Source organism: Patella vulgata, chromosome 1, assembly GCF_932274485.2.
Source record: "Patella vulgata chromosome 1, xgPatVulg1.2, whole genome shotgun sequence".
Lineage (NCBI taxonomy): Eukaryota > Metazoa > Mollusca > Gastropoda > Patellidae > Patella > Patella vulgata.
The window spans coordinates 70,776,647-70,800,617 of record NC_065879.2 but is presented as its reverse complement, the minus strand read 5'-3'; the positions used below and the strand labels follow the sequence as shown (position 1 = coordinate 70,800,617).

General features: G+C 36.3%; 1 protein-coding gene and 2 long non-coding RNA genes across 3 annotated transcripts; 1 reads left to right on the top strand and 2 right to left on the bottom strand.

The window, feature by feature from the left end:
• Nucleotides 1–6,863: 6,863 nt before the first annotated feature.
• Nucleotides 6,864–9,406, top strand: LOC126829546 (uncharacterized). Its single transcript, XR_007683431.1, has 3 exons — nt 6,864–7,119; nt 7,485–7,529; nt 8,459–9,406. It is a non-coding gene; the product is annotated as an uncharacterized LOC126829546 (long non-coding RNA).
• A 996-nt stretch (nt 9,407–10,402) lies between these two features.
• Nucleotides 10,403–11,537, bottom strand: LOC126829541 (uncharacterized). Its single transcript, XR_007683430.1, has 3 exons — nt 11,226–11,537; nt 10,746–10,942; nt 10,403–10,470 (listed from the first exon to the last, which is right to left on the bottom strand). It is a non-coding gene; the product is annotated as an uncharacterized LOC126829541 (long non-coding RNA).
• Nucleotides 11,538–16,655: 5,118 nt separating this feature from the next.
• On the bottom strand, nt 16,656–22,407 carry LOC126829496 (cholecystokinin receptor type A). Its single transcript, XM_050559411.1, has one exon. The coding sequence runs from the start codon at nt 21,005–21,007 to the stop codon at nt 19,811–19,813; it is 1,197 nt and encodes a 398-aa protein (XP_050415368.1). The 5' UTR covers nt 21,008–22,407; the 3' UTR covers nt 16,656–19,810.
• Nucleotides 22,408–23,971: the final 1,564 nt, after the last annotated feature.

The following is a 23,971-nucleotide window of genomic DNA, read 5'->3' as shown; positions in this document are numbered from 1 at the left end:
ACCCAATACGCTAAACCAAAAATGGACAGTGTGAAGAGAAAGATCTAACCATCAACATAATTACCAGAAAAATGATCTTACCCACATATAGCTTTATGCAAAATGCATCTTCGGAAATAACAGTGATCTAACCCACTTAGATCAGACTTGTTTAATATGCAAAAGGAGTATTTTCTAATGGTGTTCTATTAAACAATCTATAAATAACTTTGTTCTATTAATAGATATCGGTTAGAACAATATTGCATATCAATCGTCGTGAATTCTTTATTCGAAACATGTACTACAACGATTTTTGGAAATTTGAAGGTTAGAACACATTTGCATAACACCGCCCAGTGGTAATATACAATCAAACTATTCTGAATTTCAATATGGTTCGTCCTTATGAATACTCAACAAAGTATTAACAAATGGTTGCGAACTTTCTTCTGCATCGCGCCCGTGAGCTTTAAGTAACAATCAAAAAAGATAACTCGGCAAAACGCGCTCATAAATTACATCTGAACATTTTGAAACTCGATAGAGTTCTTTCAATGAGTATTCTCTTCAAGTTACAAAACCAATCTTCTGTATCGTGTTCACCAAATTTCATTAACATGTATGTAAACGGTTGGTTAAGAATCTCACTCAGTTTTGAAAAGTACGTGGGCGTTTTAAACAGTCCTGAGTGGAGAAACACGTTATTATCAATTTTGAATACCATAACTAAATATGTCAAATGAATGCACATGTGGCCTTTCAACTTATTAGGTTTAAATTCAGTGAAAAGCATTTTTTGTGTGCATTGTATCTTACTTTCCTTCTTCCCTTTTTAGTATTTTCCGCAAATTTGATGACAATGGATCATAATGGCAAGGTACAACGATATACGTACGCCTGATACCTTAACGGTTTGAGTCATCAAATCGTGTTTGAATTTTCCAAACGATGTTAAGATTACGAAAACATCAATCAAACCATGGCCTAGTAACCCAGATACATTAAAGTTTTAATTACACTGTGTTTTTGGAGTCAATAAATTCCATATTCAGATACATAGAGAATCTCCTACCAGTCTTTTTTTATATCAAAAAATATCACCACAAGTTGATAAAGTAACGTGTTGATATTTTTTGATATCAAAAAAGACCAGTAGGAGATTTTATTTATCACCCAATCTCTTCTTAGTACATGCACAAATAGATAAATATAATTCTTTGCTGTACATTACACTTTTACTGAACATTACGGCATAGTGATACATCATTTTTTGACAGCAATTCAACCATTGCAAAGTCCTTTATATTGACCCAGTGTTTCCATTAAGGTCAATTGAATAACAATAGTTCATTTTTAATTTTAAAAAAATTTACTTTTAATAAGAAATGAACTGTTCTTTGAAAATAAAAAAGTAGTTCCTTTTCAACTGACCAATCAAATTCATGTAAAGTGAAATATATCACACAAGCGATATCTACTGTAGAATGTATTATTGGGTGATAAATTTCCGTTACAACAAAGCGAGTCCCGAAAACAAATCAAATTTTTGTTTCTTTTCATATCACAGAAACTATTGCAAACCGTAAGTTCCAGGTGTCTCAATGGATGCAAATCTTTGTCCGAAAACATATCGCAATTGAATCAGCAACGTCATTATTTAATATTTCAAGAAAATATATCGCTACCTTGACATGGATTCGTGTTTGAAACTAGTTAAGGCTTTGGTGGGGGGGGGGAGGCATCTGGACTATAGCATCTGCCCATCAGTTCAGAAACACCAAGTTACCTCTCCAAGGAAAACAAACACTCAAAGCAAAATTGATTGAAGGACAGTCGCAGTATACATGTACGTGCTCATCTGTTTCCCTCATCTGTTTCTAATATACTTGAATGATTTGCCTGATCCAAATCCCAACCGATATTTAACCTGATCTTCAGCCAGACATTATTCCCTCCATCAGCAAAACGTAAAACATTTGCAGACAGGTTCTTCGGTGTTGCATCCACGTAGGTTTAGAACCATCCCATATTAATTAATCATTCGTTTATATTTATGCGTATGATTAATGAAATATTTTACTAATTGCCTATGTTTGAACTCAAACGATCCAAACAAGAATTGAAAGAGCCTACCTACCCTTTTTATTTTGACGTACACAACATTTTACATTTCACTTATGACATTTTACATTTGATTTTCTAGCATATTTATGATTACATGCTTTATAAGAAAAAGAAAAATCCTTATTGTTTATAGTTGAAAGAAATGTTTCGCTATCAAACAGTAACCTAAATGCTAAAAATAGACTATACTTTCAATTTATCTTATTTGTCGAAGGTTCGGATTAGCCATACCAATCGCGAGATTTCGTTGCGGCCAAGGTCGTCCAGCGAAGTTCTTATAGTGCCTGGTTGATCTCGCCAACGTTTCCGTTTATGTTAACAAGTCGCGTGATATTCTACTATTTGCATAATATCAAAGCTAGTGCTATTAGATGGGGGAATGGTTAGCACGTGCACGCTGTATCTTAAGGCCTGTCATTGAGTCAACTGGCGTGGTTTCGAATCCCCGGTTGTACGTGACAAGGAGTAGGGTCGCCTGTCCATCCTCGTGGGTTTTCTCCGGGTCCTCCGGTTTCCTCCCACTGCGCAAGGGAATTATTAAAATAAAATTAAACCATATGTTAGTCCCGAAATGGCCTAGTTTGTGTCGAGTAGACGTTAAACCCCATTTCTCTCTCTCTTGCCACATCTGACACAAATTTATAATAATCCAGCACTATTTTCATGTAGAATTTAGCGATCCAAAAACACAATCAAAATTCATTTGAAATGATCCGTCATTATGAAAGTCACGTCTGCGCGCAGCAAATAATCCAAATTTAGGAATAGAAAGTTACCGTGAACGAAAATTCTTGCTGTACTTAAAGTAATGGACAAAACTGTCAATGGTGATACCATTAAAATTTATGTATTCAACATACATAAAAAATCATTACATAAATTCAATTAAAACTAATTGAAGTACAGCAAGAATTTTCGTTCACGGTAAAATTCCATTCCTAAATTTGGAATATTAGCTGAGCGCAGCTATGAACCGGTCTGGGAAGGCGTCGGTTTGATAATGGCCAACCGAATTCAAATGAATGTTGTTTATGTTCTTGTAGCGCACAAATAGTGTTGGATTGTTATAAATTTGTGTCGGTAAGGATTCCAAAATAGCCTTAGAACCGAGATCGGGGAAAAGCCTTATTTTCATATTAGTTGTCATTAGGACGCGCCAGTAACGAAGAGAGAACACTAGGGGCCTCTAAGACTTCGAGGTATTTTGACTATATCATTACCGGTATTAGGACTTTGTGCATTGTACTTTTTATATGCTCACATGAAAATGTGGGCGTATATTGTCGTCGTCCCTGTCCGTCCGGACGTACGTCCACAATTTTTGTGGACACTCTACAGGTCACCATTTTTATCCGATTTCAACGAAATTTGAAATATAGGTTTATCTCCCTAAGATCTCGGTTCCTATCGATATTGGCATGTATCGGAACGTAACTTCATAGATTATGGCCCCTGATTGTACGAAAAATCGCGTCTTTAAATTGTGGACCCTATGGAGGTCACAATTTGTATCTGATTTTGTTGAAATTTGAAATGTTAGTTTATAACCCAAAGATATTAGTTCCTTTCGATATTCGCGCATATCGTTCCGTAACTTCTTGAATTATGGCCCTTGACTGATTGTACGAAAAATCACGTTTTTTTTTAGCTTGTGGACCCTATGGAGGTCACAATTATTTCGCGATTTTAAAAACCGTTTGAATATATCACCGTTACACCTTAATGACAGTTGAGTTCGAATTTCGTGAAAATCGGACCAAAACTGCCGAAGAAAATGGCCGGCCCTCGAACGCAAACATATGTAAAAATATGGTATATCAAGGTTATGGACCCTCTAGAGCTCACAATTTTGATCCGATTTTGATGAAACTTGAAATACATGTTTATAACCCAAAGATATTGGTTCCTTTTGATATTTGCGCATATCGGATCGTAACTTCCTGAATTATGGCCATTGACTGTATAAATTGCGTTTTTAGCTTGTGGTTCCTCTAGAGGTCACAATTATTATCTGATTTAATAAACCGTTTGAACATATCACCGTTACAACGTAATTATGGTTGAGTTCGAATTTCGTGAAAATCGGACCAACACTGACGGACAAAATGGTCAAATTTGACACTTCAAGGAAGGTTGGATGAAAACTTCCGCTTGCTGGTTTATCCTGTCCATGATTGCTTTCCTATCGGTTCTTGCATAAGATTTACTGTTTAGCGTATCTTTACTAAAGTGTGTTACGTTTAATTTGATCGGGAGACGTGTTCGTCGACCTAAACGTCAACCCTGCAAGAATTAGCCGTGGCACTGCAAGAGGAGTGGGTCAGATTGCCCCAATTCGTGATTGGACGGTTGATTAGGAGCATGCCACGACGAATTGCTGAATGTCTGAGGATTAGTGGAGCAATTACTCATTATTAATACAAAAATCAAAAACGTCCATTTCCAATTTTGACAGTGTATCTCTTTGCGAGTGAAATGGGGCCGTCAGATAAGCCGCCCATATGAACTGTTTATGTTCACGTGTAGGCAACTGGCCTGTTATTAACATACACTGGTTACCTCTAATAAAAACAGCAGTGTAGTTCCGCAGTTTTGTATTGTTTCTGAATATCCCCTACTTTTTTTTGAAGAGTATATTATCTGAGTTCGACTGTCATGGAAATCGGATCAAACTGCCAGACAAAATGGCCGCCCGTCTACGCAAATAGTGTAAACATCTGGTATATCAAGGTTGTGGACCCTCCAGAGCTCACAATTTTGATCCGACTTTGATGAAACTTCTGCTTTACAAAAACGTTCGAATATATCACCGTTACACCGAAATGTTGGTTGAGTTCGAATTTCGTGAAAATGGGACGAAAACTGCCAGACAAAATGGCCCTCGCTCTACGCAAATAGTGTAAACATCTGGTATATCAAGGTTGTGGACCCTCTAAGAGGTCACAATTTTGATCCGATTTTAATGAAACTTAAAATGCATGATTATAACCCAAAGATCTTGGTTCCTGTCGATATTCGCACATATCTGATGTCTAGAGGTCACAATTATTATCCGATTTAATAAACCGTGTGAACATAACACCGTTACACCGTAATGATGGTTGAGTTCGAATTTCGTGAAAATCGGACCAAAACTGACGGACAAAATGGCCGCCCCTCGTATAACGCAAATGGTGTAAATATGTGGTATATCAAGGTTGTGAACCCTCTAGAGGTCACAATTTTGATCTGATTTTAATGAAACTTGAAATGCATGGTTAAAACCCAAAGATCTTGATTCCTGTCTATATTCGCACATATCTGATCGTACCTGAATTATGACCCTTGATGTTACAAAAAATCGCTTTTTGTTTAACTTGTTCACTATCCATCTCTTGAAAAAATGTGGGCGTATCCTGCCTGACAGCCGCTGGTTAGATAATATAATCAATCGAAAAGACATTTTAGTAGAGCATTTAATATTGGCTGCCCGAAGATCTTGGTTCCTGTCGATATTCGCACATATCTGATCGCACCTGAATTATGGCCCTTGATGTTATAAAAAAATCGCTTTTTGTTTAGCTTGTTCTCTATCCATCTCTTGAAAAATGTGAGCGTATCCTGCCTGGCAGCCGCTGGTTAGATAATATAATCAATCGAAAAGACATTTTAGTAGAGCATTAAATATTGGCAGCGACACCCTTCCATATTTTTCGAATAACGTTGCCACCAAGAACAAGAGCAAATATAAGACGAGTAACACTTTGGGGGTGGCCGAATGGTTTAACGAGTCCGCGTTAGACTTGAGGCCTGTCATTGAGTCAAGTGGCGTGGTTTCGAAAGCTCATCTTCATAATGTGAAGGTAACACGAAATACGTTTGATACGTTAATAGAATTAGTCGACCAAATCGTACAAATATTATTCGATCGATTGTAGAAAGGATGACAGACATTACTCATTTATTAAAAATATTGGATACCAGACGCCCATCTTTTCACGGTAAGATAACATCGAATTTGGTTTAAAATGACCAGTAAGTCGTGTTTGCAATGTCGAAGACATTCTCCACACAAGTCTCGCTATTCAGCATTTGACTCTGCCTACACCTCGCGGATAACACTGGTTGAGCGAGAGGTCATTGGTCACTTGATTTCTAATGATGAAAATGGCATCTGCCAGAAAAGTTCCTGGCGTTGTAAACACTTACTACCCCTCCGGAAGAAAACAGTCTAATTTTGCATGTTTCGTATGTAAATTTATTAGGCCTTACGATCGCGTTATAAAGGTACACAGATCCACGTGTAGTATACTCTAAAATGAGCACAGCGACATGTGCAGTTGATATTTACGATCATTTAACCCCATAATCTTACGCGAAAGAGTTCCCTGTATATTTGTAAATGTGGTCCGTCCTTATGAATACTCAACAAAGTATTAATACATAGATTGCGAACATTCTTCTGCATCGCACCCGTGAGCTTTAAAGGGATTTTCCCGAATTTCAGAGAATCTGAGAATTACAAGTTCGTGTACGTATGAATTTTAAACGCCAAAATATAGAGGAATTGTGTATTTACCTTGTCTGAAAAGTTCAGTTCAAAATATTGATTCGTTTGGACGTGAACGTCAAAACCGCTTATCCAAGCACTAGCATTTTTAAATAGTTCGGGTCAAACTTTTCGTTGGCCACTTGATAAGCGCGACTATATTCGGTACCTATTCTAAACTTAATCAATAGAGAGCACTAAATTGTGATTCAATCGGGTCAAACTGAAAGCGAGAGTTTGGTGTCTTAAGTCTTATTCAATTCATCATGGATAACACTCGAAAGCGTCAAAGAGAACGAACAGTTATAGATACTGCACAGAAAAGAAGAAAGCAATAGTTCATGCGATGCTACACAGCACAGAAAAAGACGAATGTGTGTATTTATGTGGAAAAGTAGCGAGATGGAAATTGGAATGATTTCAACAAAGCCAACTTCACGAAGACGTTGCCAATATGTAATGAAGCAATAAAAACTTTTAAACCGGTATGATATTATATATTTTATTGTAGGAATCACCTGTAAATTAGTAGTATTATCTTTTTGGAATCATCAATTTTTATTAGAGACGTATGTAGGCCTACTCACAGCTTTCCTTTTTAACAATTTATTTATTTTCTTTCTTTTTTTTAGTAATATTACATCTATACTATAGTTTCATTCAGTTAGTTTTTGTTGGCTCTGTTCGAAAGAAAAAATAAAAGGGCCAAGAATATTTTCAATTTATTATTCTGTGTAAGTTACCTTCCCATTTATTTCTATGCTTATGTACTGAACTATAGGCCTACCAGTACATGATGTAAACATAGGAAAAAATAAACATCAAATACAAAGACTTATTTATTTTACAGGCACACAGGAAATATATTGAGTCATTCCATGCCAGTAAGTTCCAGGTAATTACAACCAATACAGACCTGCAATTGTAGTTCAAACTAGGCCTAGTAGTTATGATGATTTATCATGATTTTCAAGTTCGGCTGGGTGACCGAATGGTTGAGGATCAGAAATGAAATGGGGGTTTAACATCCTACTGATGAAGTCTGACATATGCTACAGTGTGCTATGGGGGGGGGGGGATTTTTCCTAGGCAGCAGCACTATGGCCTACTCTTGCGTTGAATTAGACTGTCTGTCATTGAGTCCATTTGTGTGATTGCAATAAAAACCTATGCGCAAGCGAATTATTGAAATAAAATTGAACCATGTAAGTCCTAGTTAGACCTAGTTTGTGTTGAGTGGACATTAGACCCTCTTGTTTCACGTTCCTTCTCTAAAAAGTACTCTTTTAAATTGAAAGAAAGATGTTTCACATCAACAATAATAATTTATTTGACATTATTTTGCAGTCCAAAGGGTTACCATGCAAAATGTTTGTTGGTAACAGTTGATTTTAATTTGCATGCAAATCGTGAACCACTAAAAGGAGCTGACAGAAACATTAGGTTAGTTTTCCCCTTACTTATGTAATAACATTCAACAATACCTAATAAATGACCCGTCCCACAGTCATGTAAGAAACTAATTGGTCCATTTTAACCATGGAACAAATGTGTTTATAAAATATGAGAAAACATCAAATTATTGTGTCTCATCTCTGCACAATCAAACTGTGATTTTGGAGCTGGCTCAAGAACCTTGGGGTCCTAGAAAGTTTTTCTGCATTATCAATCCTGGTTTTCTAAGGTCAGCAATAAAGGACCGGGGGGGGGGGGGGGTATGTGTATACCATTAGCAGCATGATACTGTTCTGACAATTTCTCACATATAACACTGCATGACATATGCCCATTTCCTTTAATCTTTTTAATTTATTTATTTTTCAGATATAAAACAAATACTCAAAAAGATCGGCAACTTGTCAGCGGTACCTTTAATCTGGGGCAGTCATACCCAGACCCAGCTGATCCAACGAGAATACAAAGATCCCCCTCCACAAGTCCACCAACTCTAGAAGATACATGTATTGTGAAGAAACAGACCACAAAATTTTAAGAATATTACAGAATATAATATATACTGACCAAAATTAAATATACACAATATAAAGCAGGAATATGTTGTAATAGCATCAATGTTTATTAAACATGCATTATGCAAGAAGTAAATGTGCCTATTGCAGGTCTTTCTTTAGGTCTGAAATGTTATATAAACTACATGTATTAATTAGACATTTATTATAATCAACTTTTGATGTCATCTGAGGTGTCCGATTTTCATTGGATTTGAATCTGATCTGCTGTTCACCGTCTGTTGATTAAACGCAACAATGGATAATCAAGACTTTGTTTATTATCATGACAGCTGCAATAACAATGACAATCGAAGCTACAGTCATTTTTAAACAAAGGTTTTCTCGGCGGTAACAATGACAATTTAGGCTACCGTCATTTTTACAATAAGGTTTTCTCGGCTTATAGTGAAGCAATTTGACTGAAATTCTCAGCATATTCCATTTACATCATCTTGTTTTAACTATAATAGTTAAGGCTGTGCAAAAATATCGATATAATCGATAATCGGTAGAAGTTATTTAGCGATACGATAATCGATATTGAAATTCAAATATCGATTATCGGTATATTTACCTTCTGACGACAAGTTACGGTCACTTTCGCATGACTGAACTTGCCGTAGTCTGGCATTAGCAGACGAATGAATGAATACACAACGTCAACACAACTATTTCCCCCCTCTGCTTACAAACTGGCACATTTTAAATATATATTATTGTAAAAAAACTAAACTTTATGATTAAATACATTATTTTAATATTTTCGTTGTTTTTGTTGTTATTACTAGTTGAAACTAAAATAGGTCACGCACTTTGTGAACAATGACAATCGCACGTGATATATAGTAAAATTAGAATTATCTCCCTTCTTTGTTGATTTGTAGAGAAATCGTCTGCTTTCACGATAAAACTAATTGTATTATTAATGATCAACTCCGCTTTTATTACTAAATCATGTCAGATACAGCCCATACAAAACACGTTTTTGACTTCCAGGGAAAATATCTATATCTCTCGTAATTTCGTGGAAGAATTCTACTTTGGTTTTCATCTGAATTAACCAATCATAAAATTTCTACTTTGAAAGCCCGTAATTATTTTTTTATTGTCCAATCAATAGACGCCTTCTATTTTATTTTATTCTATTAGTAGTAACACTGTGTGATCGCCAGTCACTTGCAAAGAGAAACCATGTATTGTCTTTGTATTTATCGGAGATAAAAAAAGGTTCAAATGAATCAAGAACATAACTTAGAATAATACTCAAGTTAGTCCTACATTTAGCAACTAATTATTTTACATTAATTGATTTTTTTACGTACATCGGCACAGTATTAGACTAGGATAATAACACTACTGTAACTCGATCAACACAAATAACAGGTCGGTAAAGTTCGGATTTTTCCGGAAAAATGATAATCGATTATTATCGATAATCGCTGACAAATTCTTGCCGATAATCGATATTGAAATTTCATATCGATTCCCAGCCTTAATAATAGTGAGAACTGCCAGATCTTTATCTAATCCACCATAATGTATCTTTAACTAATAGAAAAAAATGTTTTGTTTGATAATTTGGGTAGATCTTTTGAACAGTGCTCTTTCATTCATGGTTATGTCCATTTGTCAGGATACCACCTCTTTACTTTGCAGACTATACAGTTTGATATTACTTGTCTGATTATCTCTTCCAAGTCGACTCTGCCTCCAAAACTGACGGTAGACAGCAAGGCGAAACCTTTTCTGTTCATCTGGCACCCTAACAAAATGTCATCTCTTGTTTGTAATGCGATCTAAACCCCCTCAATACTGATCTATTTCCTGAAATTAAAATGTTAAAATATGTAAAAATGTATTATAGTTTTATATAACTATTAGTTGTTTATTGTCAAATATTTTTTTTGTATATTGTAAACAGAGTTTGTCCTGAATGTAAATATTAAGAGTCTCTGAGTAAATCAGTTGTTGATGTGAAAATTATTTGGTTGTAATCAAATCACAAGTTACCATAAAGAAATAGTGAAATCACCGGTATTCCAACTATAAAAAGTTAACACTGCATGAAGTTTTAGATTTTATACTTGACATCTACTTACCGGTCTGAGAGATAAGCAATTTTCAGGCAAAAGTTTATAGCTATAGCATAATTTTTTGTCTGTGGTGGTGGAGACGGGACTGGTGTGTCTCTAGCTGCAATAGTCAAACTGTCACAAATTTTAAGCCTGGTTGTCTTTCTATTATGACAACCAGCAAATCTATTCTTTTTTTTATCATCCAGCTGTGATATTAACATCTGTAAATATTAAATGTAATCTTGATGTAATGAAATATTTTTTTTTGTAATTATATAATAAATTAGCTCACATGACAGCCAAAGAATTGAAAAGATTGTTTTTATACAAATTTGCATGCCATACAAAATGTTAATGATATGACTTGTCAGTTATCTGTTTGTCGTCATTGGCACTTTAAACAAAACCATTCTGGGTTTGTAACAGGAGCTACACAACCCCCTCATCTACAGTAAGCATAATACAGCATAAGGGTTGTAGTAAAGAAATTACTGTTATTTATACCTTCAATCCATCAATTCTCTGTGATCTCAACCTTGCCACCCTTTTTTCTGTGGTCTCTGTGACATCTCTTGGATGCCTTGAGACAACACGTCTGTGCACAGTTTTCCTACGCTTTGATGGAGAGGAAGGATCTGTAAGATGGGTCAGTCGTAGCCTTTTCTGGTGTTGGCAAATCCGGCAAACTTTTAATATCAGAACTTGATAGTGGTGTAGGAATAGTGGTGCGTGGATCACTGGATGTGTCAGCTACTAAGCATAAAATATCGATAGATTTTCCCACTCTTACTGCCTCTACATAGCTTTTTCTAGACAATTCTGAAGAAAACAAAACATTCAAAACTTGTGAAAATATCAACAAAAATCATTCTAAGGATATTGTCATTTGGTTTATAAATTTCATTGAGTTTAAAACAAATATACACATTGCAATACATAATTACTTTCAACGAAAAATAGTCTTTATTATTTGGTAGTTTTTAGTTTGGTCAAAAAATTTCATAAAGAATGAAGACATATCGTATCACAAGTCCTGCATGTCCATTGATCACACTTGCCTGTTCTTCACTGCCCTACTATATACACTTTACAGTTTACACGCTTCTCAACCATTTTGAATGACAGTTTTTCAATTGACAAAAATTACCAGCCATTCCTTTTATAAATACGGGACTACCTGCTATCACTATAAACCATTCTATCTTCCAAATTACAAAGAATCCATTCTGTATTTTAGTATACAATGTATCATTTGCAGGTGAAAAGTCCAGCCATTTAGTAGGCCTAGTATCTATTTGATCACACGAAAATATAAAAACAACAACCCATCCTATAATTCCACGGCATATACAAATGGTGTTTAGTTGTGGTTATGTCTATAATATCCATATTTAGCACATAATCAACACAGAGCCATGAACGGCTAAGACTCATTGTCACCAGACTAGAATAAACAAACTGAAAGTAACACGGAAATGTCACTGCGGACGCGCTGTTATCCAGGCACTTCTGTATAATGCAGACAGGACACAAGTCTTCACACACGGAGCGATACCGACGATTGGAAGTTTTTTGAAAACGTATCACATGGCTTGAGGCAGTTGCTCGGATCTAAGTTAGAGGTTATTAAGGCCTTTTCACACACAATTAAGCAGTTTTATAGCCCAAAATCCATCTGGGAATATCCCTTTAAATTTAGTGAAATGCATTTTTTGTGTGCATTGTATCTTACTTTCCTTCTTCGCTTTTTCGTATTTTCCTCAAGTTTGATGACAATGGATGATAACGGTAAGGTACACCGAAATACGCCTGATACCTTAACGGTTTTAGTCGATCAAATCGTGTAGATATTTTTCAAACGATGTTAAAATTACGAAAACATCAATCAAACCATGGCCTAGTAACCCAGATACATTAAAGTTTTAATTACACTGTTTTTGGAGTCAATAAATTCCATATTCAGATACATTTCCGTTACAACAAAGCGAGTCCCGAAAACAAATCAAATTTTTGTTTCCTTTATATCACAGAAATTATTGCAAGCTTATAAGTTCCAAGGGCCTGTTTACGAAATTTTAACTAAGATAAGATCCAAATTTTAGTAATTTGATTGGATAATATTAGATTGGTTTTAGTGCTTAGCCAATCAAAACTGAAGTATCTACTAAAATTTGGATTTTATCTTAAGTTAAAATTTCGTGAAACAGGGCCCAGGTGTCTCAATGGATGCAAATCTTTGCCTGAAAACATATCACAATTGAATCAGCAATGTCATTATTTAACTTCAAGAAAATATATCGCTACCTTGACAGGGATTTGTGTTTGAAACTGGTTAATGCTTTGGGTTTGGTTTGGGGTTTTTTCATCGTGACTATAGCATATGCCCATCTGTTCAAAAACACCAAGTTACCTCTCCAAGGAAAACAAACACTCACAGCAAAGTTGATTGAAGGACAGTCGGAATATACGTGCTCATCTGTTGCCCTCATACTTGAATAATTTGCCAGATCCCAATCCCAACCGATATTCAACCTGATCTTCAGCCAGACATTATTCCCTCCATCAGCAAAACGTAAAACATTTGCAGACAGGTTCTTCGGTGTTGCGACCACGCACGGTTAGAACCTTCCCATATTAATTAATCATTCGTTTCTTATATTTATGAATATGATAAATAAAATATTTTACTAATTGCACTATGGCATTAAATGCAGCTATTGTAGTAATAGGCGGTGCTATGTTTGAACTCAAACGATCCAAACTAAGAATGGAAAGAGCCTACCTCCCTTGCTTGTGCATTGCAATACTAACGCTCGTCAGTGGCATAAACGGGATTGGGTCTCCGTCCTCATTGTAAAAAGAGTTGTAAATAATTTTCTGATATACAACATTTCTTACGGAAAACTAATCCAGGCGAATTCAGAGTTTTAAAAACTAAAATATGGATTCCGGTGTCCTGGAAAAGGTCATCACAGGATAACACAATGTTTACAAAACACTACACTATACCAGTATTTAGAGGATGCCGAAGTTTTGGCTAGAGATTTAGAGACTTTACAAGATTAATCGTGTAAAAGATGCTTAAAACACATAAAGATATACCTACATTGAACGTGAAATACAGTTCAATGTGGACTTAAAATCCGTTTGAATATTCTCTAGAATTCGACTTTTGAGATCTGAAATGAATTTATCCAATGGGGAACTGTTGCGTCAACTTACTGACGAGAAGGACATGAAGCTTTTGCCCGCCATTTTGTATGTTGGGATTTTAATGGTGGTTGGCTTGCTTGGCAATGGTCTGGTGTGATTTACCTTCGCTAACAAAAAATTAAACCAGGAACTCAGAATAGCATGATTATGTGCTTAGCTGCTTCAGATCTACTTATATGTTTCGTAGGAATGCCTACAGAAATAGCTGATATGCGCTTCGATTATAATTTCGAGTCGCTGGTCGCCAATGCTGTAGATCGCTATATCAAAGTGTGTAGACCCTTTGGAAGGCAAATAACTCGTCAGGCAGCCAAAACGACAGTACTTTTTTTTTAGCCGCAACTAAAGTTATTCGTTCCAAGGATACGCGAATACCAGGACTAATTGGGAAAGAATGCTCCATAAATGATGCTATGAAAGGGACCAGTTATCCCTTAATCTATAAATCAGTTCTTTTTGTGTGTTTCGTTCCATTAACCATCGGGTGCATTGTACTATATGCTAAGATTTATAGGAAGGTGAAGGGACAAGAACAGATCATGGACAAAGCTCGAAAATCTAAAACAATAACTGGGAAGTCTTCAAATCCACAAAGAGTCTACACGACCTCAACTTCTTAGAATCGGGGAAGCAAAATCAGAATTTCCCGAGGATATCCGTACAAACTGATGATTCAGGGATAAAGCCGGATGCAATGTGGGTGAATCTTGGAGAAGGTAAATCAATTTCCATTTAAAACCGGACGGATTCCCGTAAATCAGTTATAAGTAAGGATGAACATACCGATATGGAAATGAACGGTCCCGGAACTGTTGATTTCCAAAAGAGCATAACAGCCGTTCCCGTAAAAACTAATCACATGTTTGGAGCTGGTAGAAACTCGCACAACTGTAATTGCTTTTTTGATGACCATCGTGTTCGTTGTGAGTTATCTACCCTACCTGGCGATGACCTTCTACATAATCTTCGACAAAGAATTCGAACGGCGTCTTCGCGGATCATACCTTATAGCTTATAACCTGTTCGCACGGTCCTACTTTGTGAACTCTGCTGTTAATCAAATTATCTATGGGCTTCTCAACCTACAGTTCAGTCGAGCAATGAAGGATATGTCCAAAAGACCGACTATTCGGCCGAGCTGAATTTATTATTGAAGTTTTATGATTAGACGGCGATTGTGCTAAATAAGACGCTTCTAATATTTTGATGTATGTGATAAATAGAAACTATGAATGGAAGATCGTTTTAATTTGAAAAGAATATAATTTATCTGTCATTGTCGTGAATTTCAGCCTCATATTTATAACAATATTTTTACTAATTTTACAAATAATATATAAAAATAATATTTTTACCGGAACATATCGTGCATTTATTCATTTGTTCCTTTATTAATTCATTCATTCATATAATTTCCAATGTGTTGTTTTAATAACTTATTTAAATTTCAATAGATTTCTTTTAATACCTAAAGCCTAATTTTGTAACTTGGTAGCTGAGGGTGGACAGCCAACTCATTAATAGTTTAGACTGTATGATATCGTAATCCTTATAATTTCTATTATTTATAATTATTGTCTTTGATGTTTTATGGTTACCTACGATCGTTAATTGTGTGTATTTTATTTAAACCTGTTACAGTATCACAACTGGACAAAAGTCTAATATACGGCTGTGACTGTGGTGGGTGTTGCAAGTGATGCAGTATGCTTTTACTGGAAATATCAAATTGGTGTATGTTATATTATACATTTTACTTGTGTGTTGATTTGAGACAGGCGCGTGCCAAAAGGATGTGGGAGGCGAGCTCGCGCAGTGTGTTTTCTGCTACATTCGCCTCAATAACGTCGAGCAAACTCCTCCCTAATCCGACACAAGTATGCACCTAAATGAGCAGACATAGTGTCTCACAGCTTCTGCTTTTATCAAATTCCTAGACACGCTTCTGTTTAGGTGCACTACTTCATAACCCCCATCTTCAATAGAAGGCTTGGTCTCGCTTTAACTACGTACATCTTATCAAGGCCTTCACGTAATACCTTGCATATTTCGGCAAAATTTTGGTTGAGCACAAGCCCAGCTTGTTAGCCTATCAGATTCCTTGATCGTCGCGAATACCAAGTCTCGCGCTCTCAAGCTAAAATGTCTACCTGTGATAATCATTCAATGTCAAGGTTTCCGTGGAGGTCGCTATGTCACAACCTCTGATTGGACGCTACTGCTCACGTTTCTGTAGATAACATAGCTAAAGTTCGGGAATTGTGAAGTAAACAAGTAACTTCCAGATGTTGTAAAACTCGCAGTCGTTGCTTCAGGAACATGCATAACTCCCGACTTAAACAATAAGCACGACGGCCTTATCCACGAATATTAGAATCTCATAAAGTTATGTTCCCACGGGCATTATGGGTCGTCTGCTCAGCCCTCTAACCTTATTTTGATCAGATAGTATGATATCACTGCATGTACAACATTTCTTCGCGCTGCCTGCTAATAGCACTTGTCTTTTACCACTTTAAATCAATTGTCAGCTATTTGTGAAAGAAACTGCAAGAAGACAACAACCTCTTCCGCTGTAGAATCATGTTTTCCTGTTATCTGCTGGCACTGATTATTTGGTTAGATTTAAAAATAAGACATGGTTTTCATATGCTTTCACAGTAAAAAGATATATATTGTTTCAATTCAATATAATGTTTAAAAAATAACAACAAGTATGCGTTAAATTTAATAACAAGTTTATTAGTTTATTTTGTTTGTTTTGTTTTATAAATAATACAACACAGAATTTGAATGAGCAAACAAAAATAATATATAATAAAATGATCTAATTCTCAGTTAAACATATAAGTAAAATTCAAATATTAGAGTAAAAACACTAAAAATTAAATTTTTGGTTAGTACTTTCATTGTTATCAAACGTTTGATAACGACGAAAGTACTAGCAGTGACAATGACAATCAACCTACCAGGTTCAATCCAATTCGAAACTTTATGTTGACCATGATCATACCGGTTACCAGGTTCAATCCAATTCGAAACTTTATGTTGACCATGATCATACCGGTTATCACATATACATGCAAAATTCATTAAGCGTCTGCTTCCACACATGGTGTTATCGCAGTTTAGCTCCCTTAATGAAATAAAATGGTGTTTAACGTCCTACTCTTCTGCTCCAAATTGGGCTAATGAATACGGGCATACGCCATACAGTGTGCTATGAGGGAAATTTTGCCCGGACAGCGGCACTACGGCCTACTCTTATATCGAATTCCAACTGTCAAGGGATCTTTTACGTGCACGCCATTGTGTACACGGGACCTCGGTTTTTCGTACCATCCGAACGACTAGACAGTGTCCTTGTCAGACCCTCCATCCTGCAGCTCCTTTACATCAAAGATACATGGGAAGTTCATTTAGCGTCTGTTTCCACACAGTCGACTAGTATTAGTCTTAATAACACAGTTTAAAGTCCGCCTCCATACATGGTGATATCGTAGACATTTAATAAATGAAATGAAATGAAATGTGGTTTAACGTCCTACTGTTCTGCTCCTAAACTGGGCTAATGAAGACGGGCATACGCCTTACAGTGTGCTATGAGGGAAATTTGGCCCGGGCAGCGGCGCTACGGCCTACCCTTATATCGAATTCCAAATGCCAAGCGATCTTTTACGTGCACGCCAATGTGTACACGGGACTAGACAGCTGTCCTTGTCAGGCCCTCCGTCCTGCATCACTGACAAGGGGAAACCAGCGTCTTACCCACTTAGCCACGTGATTCCCCAGACATTAATAATATTCCCAAGTATGTTACTGTCTAGTTAGAATGCCGCTCACGGAAATATTTGGAAAGTTATATAATCCATGAAACACTTTGATTTTATTTTATTTTTCTTTGCAACAAGTTTTATAATCACTCAATTCGGATTTTAATGGTAAAGGGCTGATAAGTAATATTAAGTATGGAAGCCTGTAACTACCATTGGTAATTTCTACTTTTCGTCCCTTCAGAACGCGACAGTTGAACAGTCAGGCCAAATTTGAGGCGACAGCACGCTTTACAAGACAAAAAAAATCGACTCGAAAATAAGAAATAAACACACCGCAATAATAGCGCCCCTCGTTTTGTCTGACTTCTACTTTTCAACTTGCATTTTGACTTGTGCAGCGTGACTTTTGTCACATTTTTGTATTTATTCATGTCAGTAAGACACGTATACCAAGCCAAAATGCAACTCGAAAAGTAGAAATTCGGAAATTAACACACCGCGATATTAACGACCTATCATTTTGGCTTGATGTCGCGCTGTCGACTTTTCTAGTTTCGCTAGGTCACACTTGAATACGTGCAATCATGGCCAAATGGATAATACTTTTTACATAAAAATATCCTATTTTCGAGTCGATTTTGGCTTGTATAGCAGGCTGTCGTCTCACATTTTGTCGTATCTTCTACTTTTCGACTTCCACGTTCTGAAGGGGCGGAAAGTAGAAATTACGATTGGTAGTTATCGGCTTCCATAGATAACTCGTTTCGTCGTCGTAGCATGACAAATTATGTTAAACTCTATGAATAAAGAAATACTGGTATTGTAATAGAAAGACAGTTGACGTATTATCAAATATTACTAAATGGACAAGGAAGAAAAATACCTTTAGCTTATGAAACCAATTGGCTGTTGCTAAATACATAATACATCAACTAATGTAAATTGATACGAATCGGGAATATCGTGCACACCTCCCTACCAGACACCCCACTGACTTTCTTTATGCTTGTATATATTTTTTAAAACATCAACACAATAAAATAAATTTGAGTCTAGACCACAAAAATCCATAATAATAAATTCTTAATCTGTAAAATGCCATTTATAATGGTGAATTTTAGAAGAGTGGTCCTTTAATCTGTCGAAAACGTTAGAAACAATATGGCACAGGAAATGAAATGAGGGTTAACTTCCTGCTCTGCTGTTCTAAGCCTCCTGGGCTAAAGAAGACGGGCATACGCCATGCAGTGTGATATGAGGGAAAGTTTGACCGAACAGCGGCGCTAAGGCCTACTTTAAGCAAAACAATAGAACACATAGTCCATTAAAATGGCATATTCAATCAAATTAAATACAACATTGATACATTTAAAAGTTAAGCCAATGATGATGAGGATGGTGCCGATTGTGATGATCAAATGGTACATGACTATGGCACATATAATTGAATTAAATACAACATTGATATATTTAAAAGTTAGGCCCTTCTATAACGATGATGATGATTATTGTGCCGATTATGATGATCATATAGTACATGACTATGGTACATATGATGGAATTAAATACAACATTGATATAGTTAAAGATGATATTTAACATATCGTAAACACATTAAATACACTGTCTATACTTCTATACCCATATAAAACTTCCTGCATGATTCACAAATATACACAATAATAAACACACAGGTTTTACTATATCAATTCTATATACCTCAAATTATGCTAAGTCACTTCCTGATCAATGATTCACAAATGTACACAAATCCCTTCACGATTTAATGGGACATTCTGCTTTAGGTTTGCCCACCGCTAAAATATGATTAAGATTAGAATAGATAGGAAGCAATTCTTTGAGCTTTTGTCGTTATGTGTCACATTATAGTTTTACTTCTTTTAAAGAAGATACTAATATTAGTATAAATGGAAGTCACTTTTTTTTCAATTCCCGTTTCTAGCGAAATATAGATGTCTTGACATCCTGTGCTTAACTTTAGTGGTACAAGGTGAAGGCCATGGTCAAACTTGTACATGTTTTGTGATTTTGCTTTTTTGAAGCAACTATCCCTTTAACGGATAAATGTCTTGGGTCTGGTTACGATGATTGTCTTTTACACAAACAACATTTAGTGAGTCTTTTGATTAAACAAACGCATTCGTGGCGGAATTTTACGTTCATGGTAGCGTAAACCACAGGATGGGCCACAGGGTTTACAAAGAACGATCGAAGAAAAATGTTGAACGCGACCAACTCGGCATCTTCTAAATGATAATCGAAATCCTTCTTGATATTTTTCATTAGCGCTAAGCCAAGATGTGGAAGAAAACTTAGGAAAAACACTGAAGTCACCGTAAAGGCGATAATGGTTGATTTTGAAGTCCTGCGACCATTCCGAAGGTTGCCGGTGCTAAAGCTAAGTGCAGTAGTTAAATCGCCTGGATGGGTGTCCTCGCAGGTACTGACTTGAAACTTAAAAGTTTTTGGTGGCTGATGTCCATGATCACTACTTGACGTGTGGCTCAAAAGACGGCCTCTTTCACGAAAAACTTGACTTCTAAAAGCTTTCCGCTGCGAAACTCTCCATATTAAACCATACAATATACCTAAGATGATGACGAAGGACACAAAAACGACTAACAACAAAACTTCATAAATAATTGGGAAAAGGGAGTCCTTCATGGCGTCACTTGTGGAACAATCAGATCCCAGCAGACCCGGGACATGCGTCCAGGCCGATCGCGTGCCATAGATCAAAAATGCCGGGACTGTGAACACAATGGATAGGGCAACAGACAGAAATATTAACTTGCGTGCCAAATGTGGTATAATTTGTTTTTTCAATGGACGACATACTTTGAGATATCGATCGATGGCTATTAGAAGCAATACTTGATTGGAAGCCATGATGGGAAACGCGACCCATGATCGCATGAACTTGCACAAAATGGAAGATTCAAACGTAAAGAAATATCTTAAATCGAAAATCTCAAACGGCATGGCAATGGATGACGTCATCAAATCAAAACAAGCTAACGCTAAAAATAGTGTTGTTTGTGTTGTGGCTTTAAATTTTCGCGAAAAGATGTAAATCACCAATGAATTTCCTACAATGGCAAACAACATCATGCAGCCAATCAGAATCATCGCCGGAAGCAAAAGGTGCGCACGCTCATCATTTATAATTTGAAGTTGATTGCTGATATTTTGTCTTATTTCCTCGCTCTGTGTAGTCGTGTATTTTAACGTTGTGCTGTATGAATTAATGGCTAGTGTCCTGTAAGGGTTCTCCATTTTTAGACCATTAATGATAATAAATGTATTTACTAAAGTTCATTCAATAATGTACACTAGCAAGATATATCCACCTTTATCACCTTGCCAACAAAGTTTTGTAGATATTGTTGTATTGTCACTTATGTGTCAATGCTTACATCGCATTTGTGACCCACCTTTTAATCACATAAGATTCAATAGCAATACTGTCGGTCTTATCCCATTTCTCACAGGTCCGTATTACCAACAGTACGGACATTAATCCAGGCGGATTGTGGTAACACAACTTCTGTAGATTTAGTGCACATATTTTAAATAATAGTTATTTCGCCGTATGAAGTATTTTCCGATAAAAATGTTGTAACAGTATTTCAATACTTTTGAATAAAATAAACAGAGCGTGTTTACTGTTAATAATATATTTGCTTAGTTGTTACTCTAGCAAGGAAGATGGCTATTAAAGTGTTCGCCACTGATCCAGCGCTATACAAAGTGGAGCGTTAAATGAATTATTATTGCATTTCATTGCAAATGGTTTGCATCAATCAGAACCTGACGACGTAATTCGAAAGATCATTTGGTAACCGGAGCCTTGACGACGAGTGCAGGCTTTTAAGAGCAAATGCATATTACCCTTATCTGCACACAATTGAACAATCTGTCAGTCAAGTTACACAAAATTTTAATTCCACTCTGAACGTAATAACACCCATTATATTACACTTGTGTTTAAATCTTCATGCGTTTGAGCAATAATTATCTTGAAATGTAGTTCATATAAAGCAGTACATGTTTAATCCAAGTTCCAACTATCGCTCCAATTAGTTATAATTATCGATTGATGTCGCACACGATGCAGGGTATGCAACACTTGCTAGAACACCCAATACCACCCCGTGTTATGTTTTATTAAATCAGTTATTCAACGATTTGCAGAACACCTGATAACACCACGCGTTTTTCCACGTTTGTATTTCATCAGTTGTCCCAGTAAACAAGTTTCCAAAACACCTGATACCACTTCCCATTTATGTCAATGTTCAGGTAGCTAATGTTTTTGGTTGTACCATTGTATTTGCTTCATCCGAGAAACTCACTAGTTACCAGAACTATGTCTCCACTTCTCTTAATAATAATGTATGAAAAATATTCACAAGTAGTTCATAATATCAAATCACGAGTTCGGCCAATTTTTAATGTCAATCAAAGTTCAAATATAAACTGCAAAATGTCCCACGCTTAGGTCTGTACGTGCGATGATAGTCTTACTTTCTCAGAAACGACTCTCCGAGTTACTACCTGATTTTGACGGATTAACCGTGTTAAATATTGCTGATTTACCCAGCATTTTGACTCATCTTTCGATGACTTCCCACAGTTGAGCATTTATCCCACGACAAAATCATTTAATACTCCAGAATCTGAAATATAAAAAGATATTTATATTTCTTAACTGAATAGACAGGATGTTATTAGAGAAAAATCAGGGTTATTCAATTGATCTATTGTATATTAGTCGGCAAATGACGCATATGTCAATGTCATAATAGTGGTGAATAACCATGGGTCATAATTTACATCCAGCAAGTCACGCTACTGTAAGGAAAGTTACGCTAATGTAATTCAAGGTCGGACCTTGATTTGATCAGGTCCCTATGAATAATACAAACACTAATATTATTATATCAACTACAGAAGCAGTAGTTGATGTTTTGCATTAATTAACTATGTGATGATTTGGCAATTTATACTTTTATTTTTGCTGGTCATTATATTACACTTAGCAAATATGTTTACGCTTTGTAGTATATATAATTTACCCGTTTTGAATCTATAATGCTATTTTTGTGGTTATTACAAATATTATAATTACAGATAAACATGCGTGAGATAACCTACCTTTAAAATGTAAGCAAAACGGAAATTATGTATGTAAGGTGGATGACACATTTCACTTATTCATCACAATAATATATAGGTGAAAAAAAAACGGATGTTGGGTGCAAACACAACTAGGTCATTTATAGACTAACATAACGAATGGATGTTGGCTAAAACATAACTAGATCATGGGTAAACGGTGGATGGGGTTAATAACCTTAATGCTTCAAGCCAGAGAGAGAGAAATGGGGTTTAACGTCCACTCGACACAAACTAGGTCATTTCGGGACTAACATATGGTTTTTAATTTTATTTACATAATTCGCTTGCGCGTAGTGGTCTTTAGCAGTGGGAGGAAACCGGAGGACCCGGAAAAAACCCACGAGGTTGGACAGGCGACCCTACTCCTTGCCACGTACAACCGGGGATTCGAAACCACGCCAGTCGACTCAATGACATACTTTATGATACAGCGCGCGCACGCTAACCATTCAGCCATCCACCCCCCCCCCCCCCCCGCTTCAAGCCAGATTTGACACAAATCCATTAAAGGCTGTAGCCTCACAGGGTTTTTCGAAGGGGTTGGAGGTGGGGGGGCGTAACTCTGAAAAGCTGAATAGCACTAGTGTTAACCCATTTTTTTTAAATCTATAAAAACTATAACCTTCACTGCACCCGCAAGGTTTTCGGAAAAGGGAGATGGAAAGTTACAGAACGCTGAATGTTGATTGAGTTCGTCCTATAATGATTACAATGCTTCACAACAAATTGAAGAAAAATTAGTCAGAAAGTGTAGCCTCCATCGCGTTCACACGCCAGTTTTTGACAGACCGAGGGGCCAGTGGTGAGGGTGACCGCATAATGCACCCACACTGAAATGTGTGTGTATAAAAATGTACCATAACTGTTCATCATCAAACATTTAGCATTCCATCTGATCGACTGGTGATTTTTCTCACATCTGAAATATATTAATGCACATGTACATATATTCAAGGTTGAGAATTCAATGGAAATCACGTCGAAAATATCGAGGCCAGTGGCAAAATTCGCGCGTAGGCGAAAGGAAGTAACTCGTATTTTATTGCAACTAAGATCCCC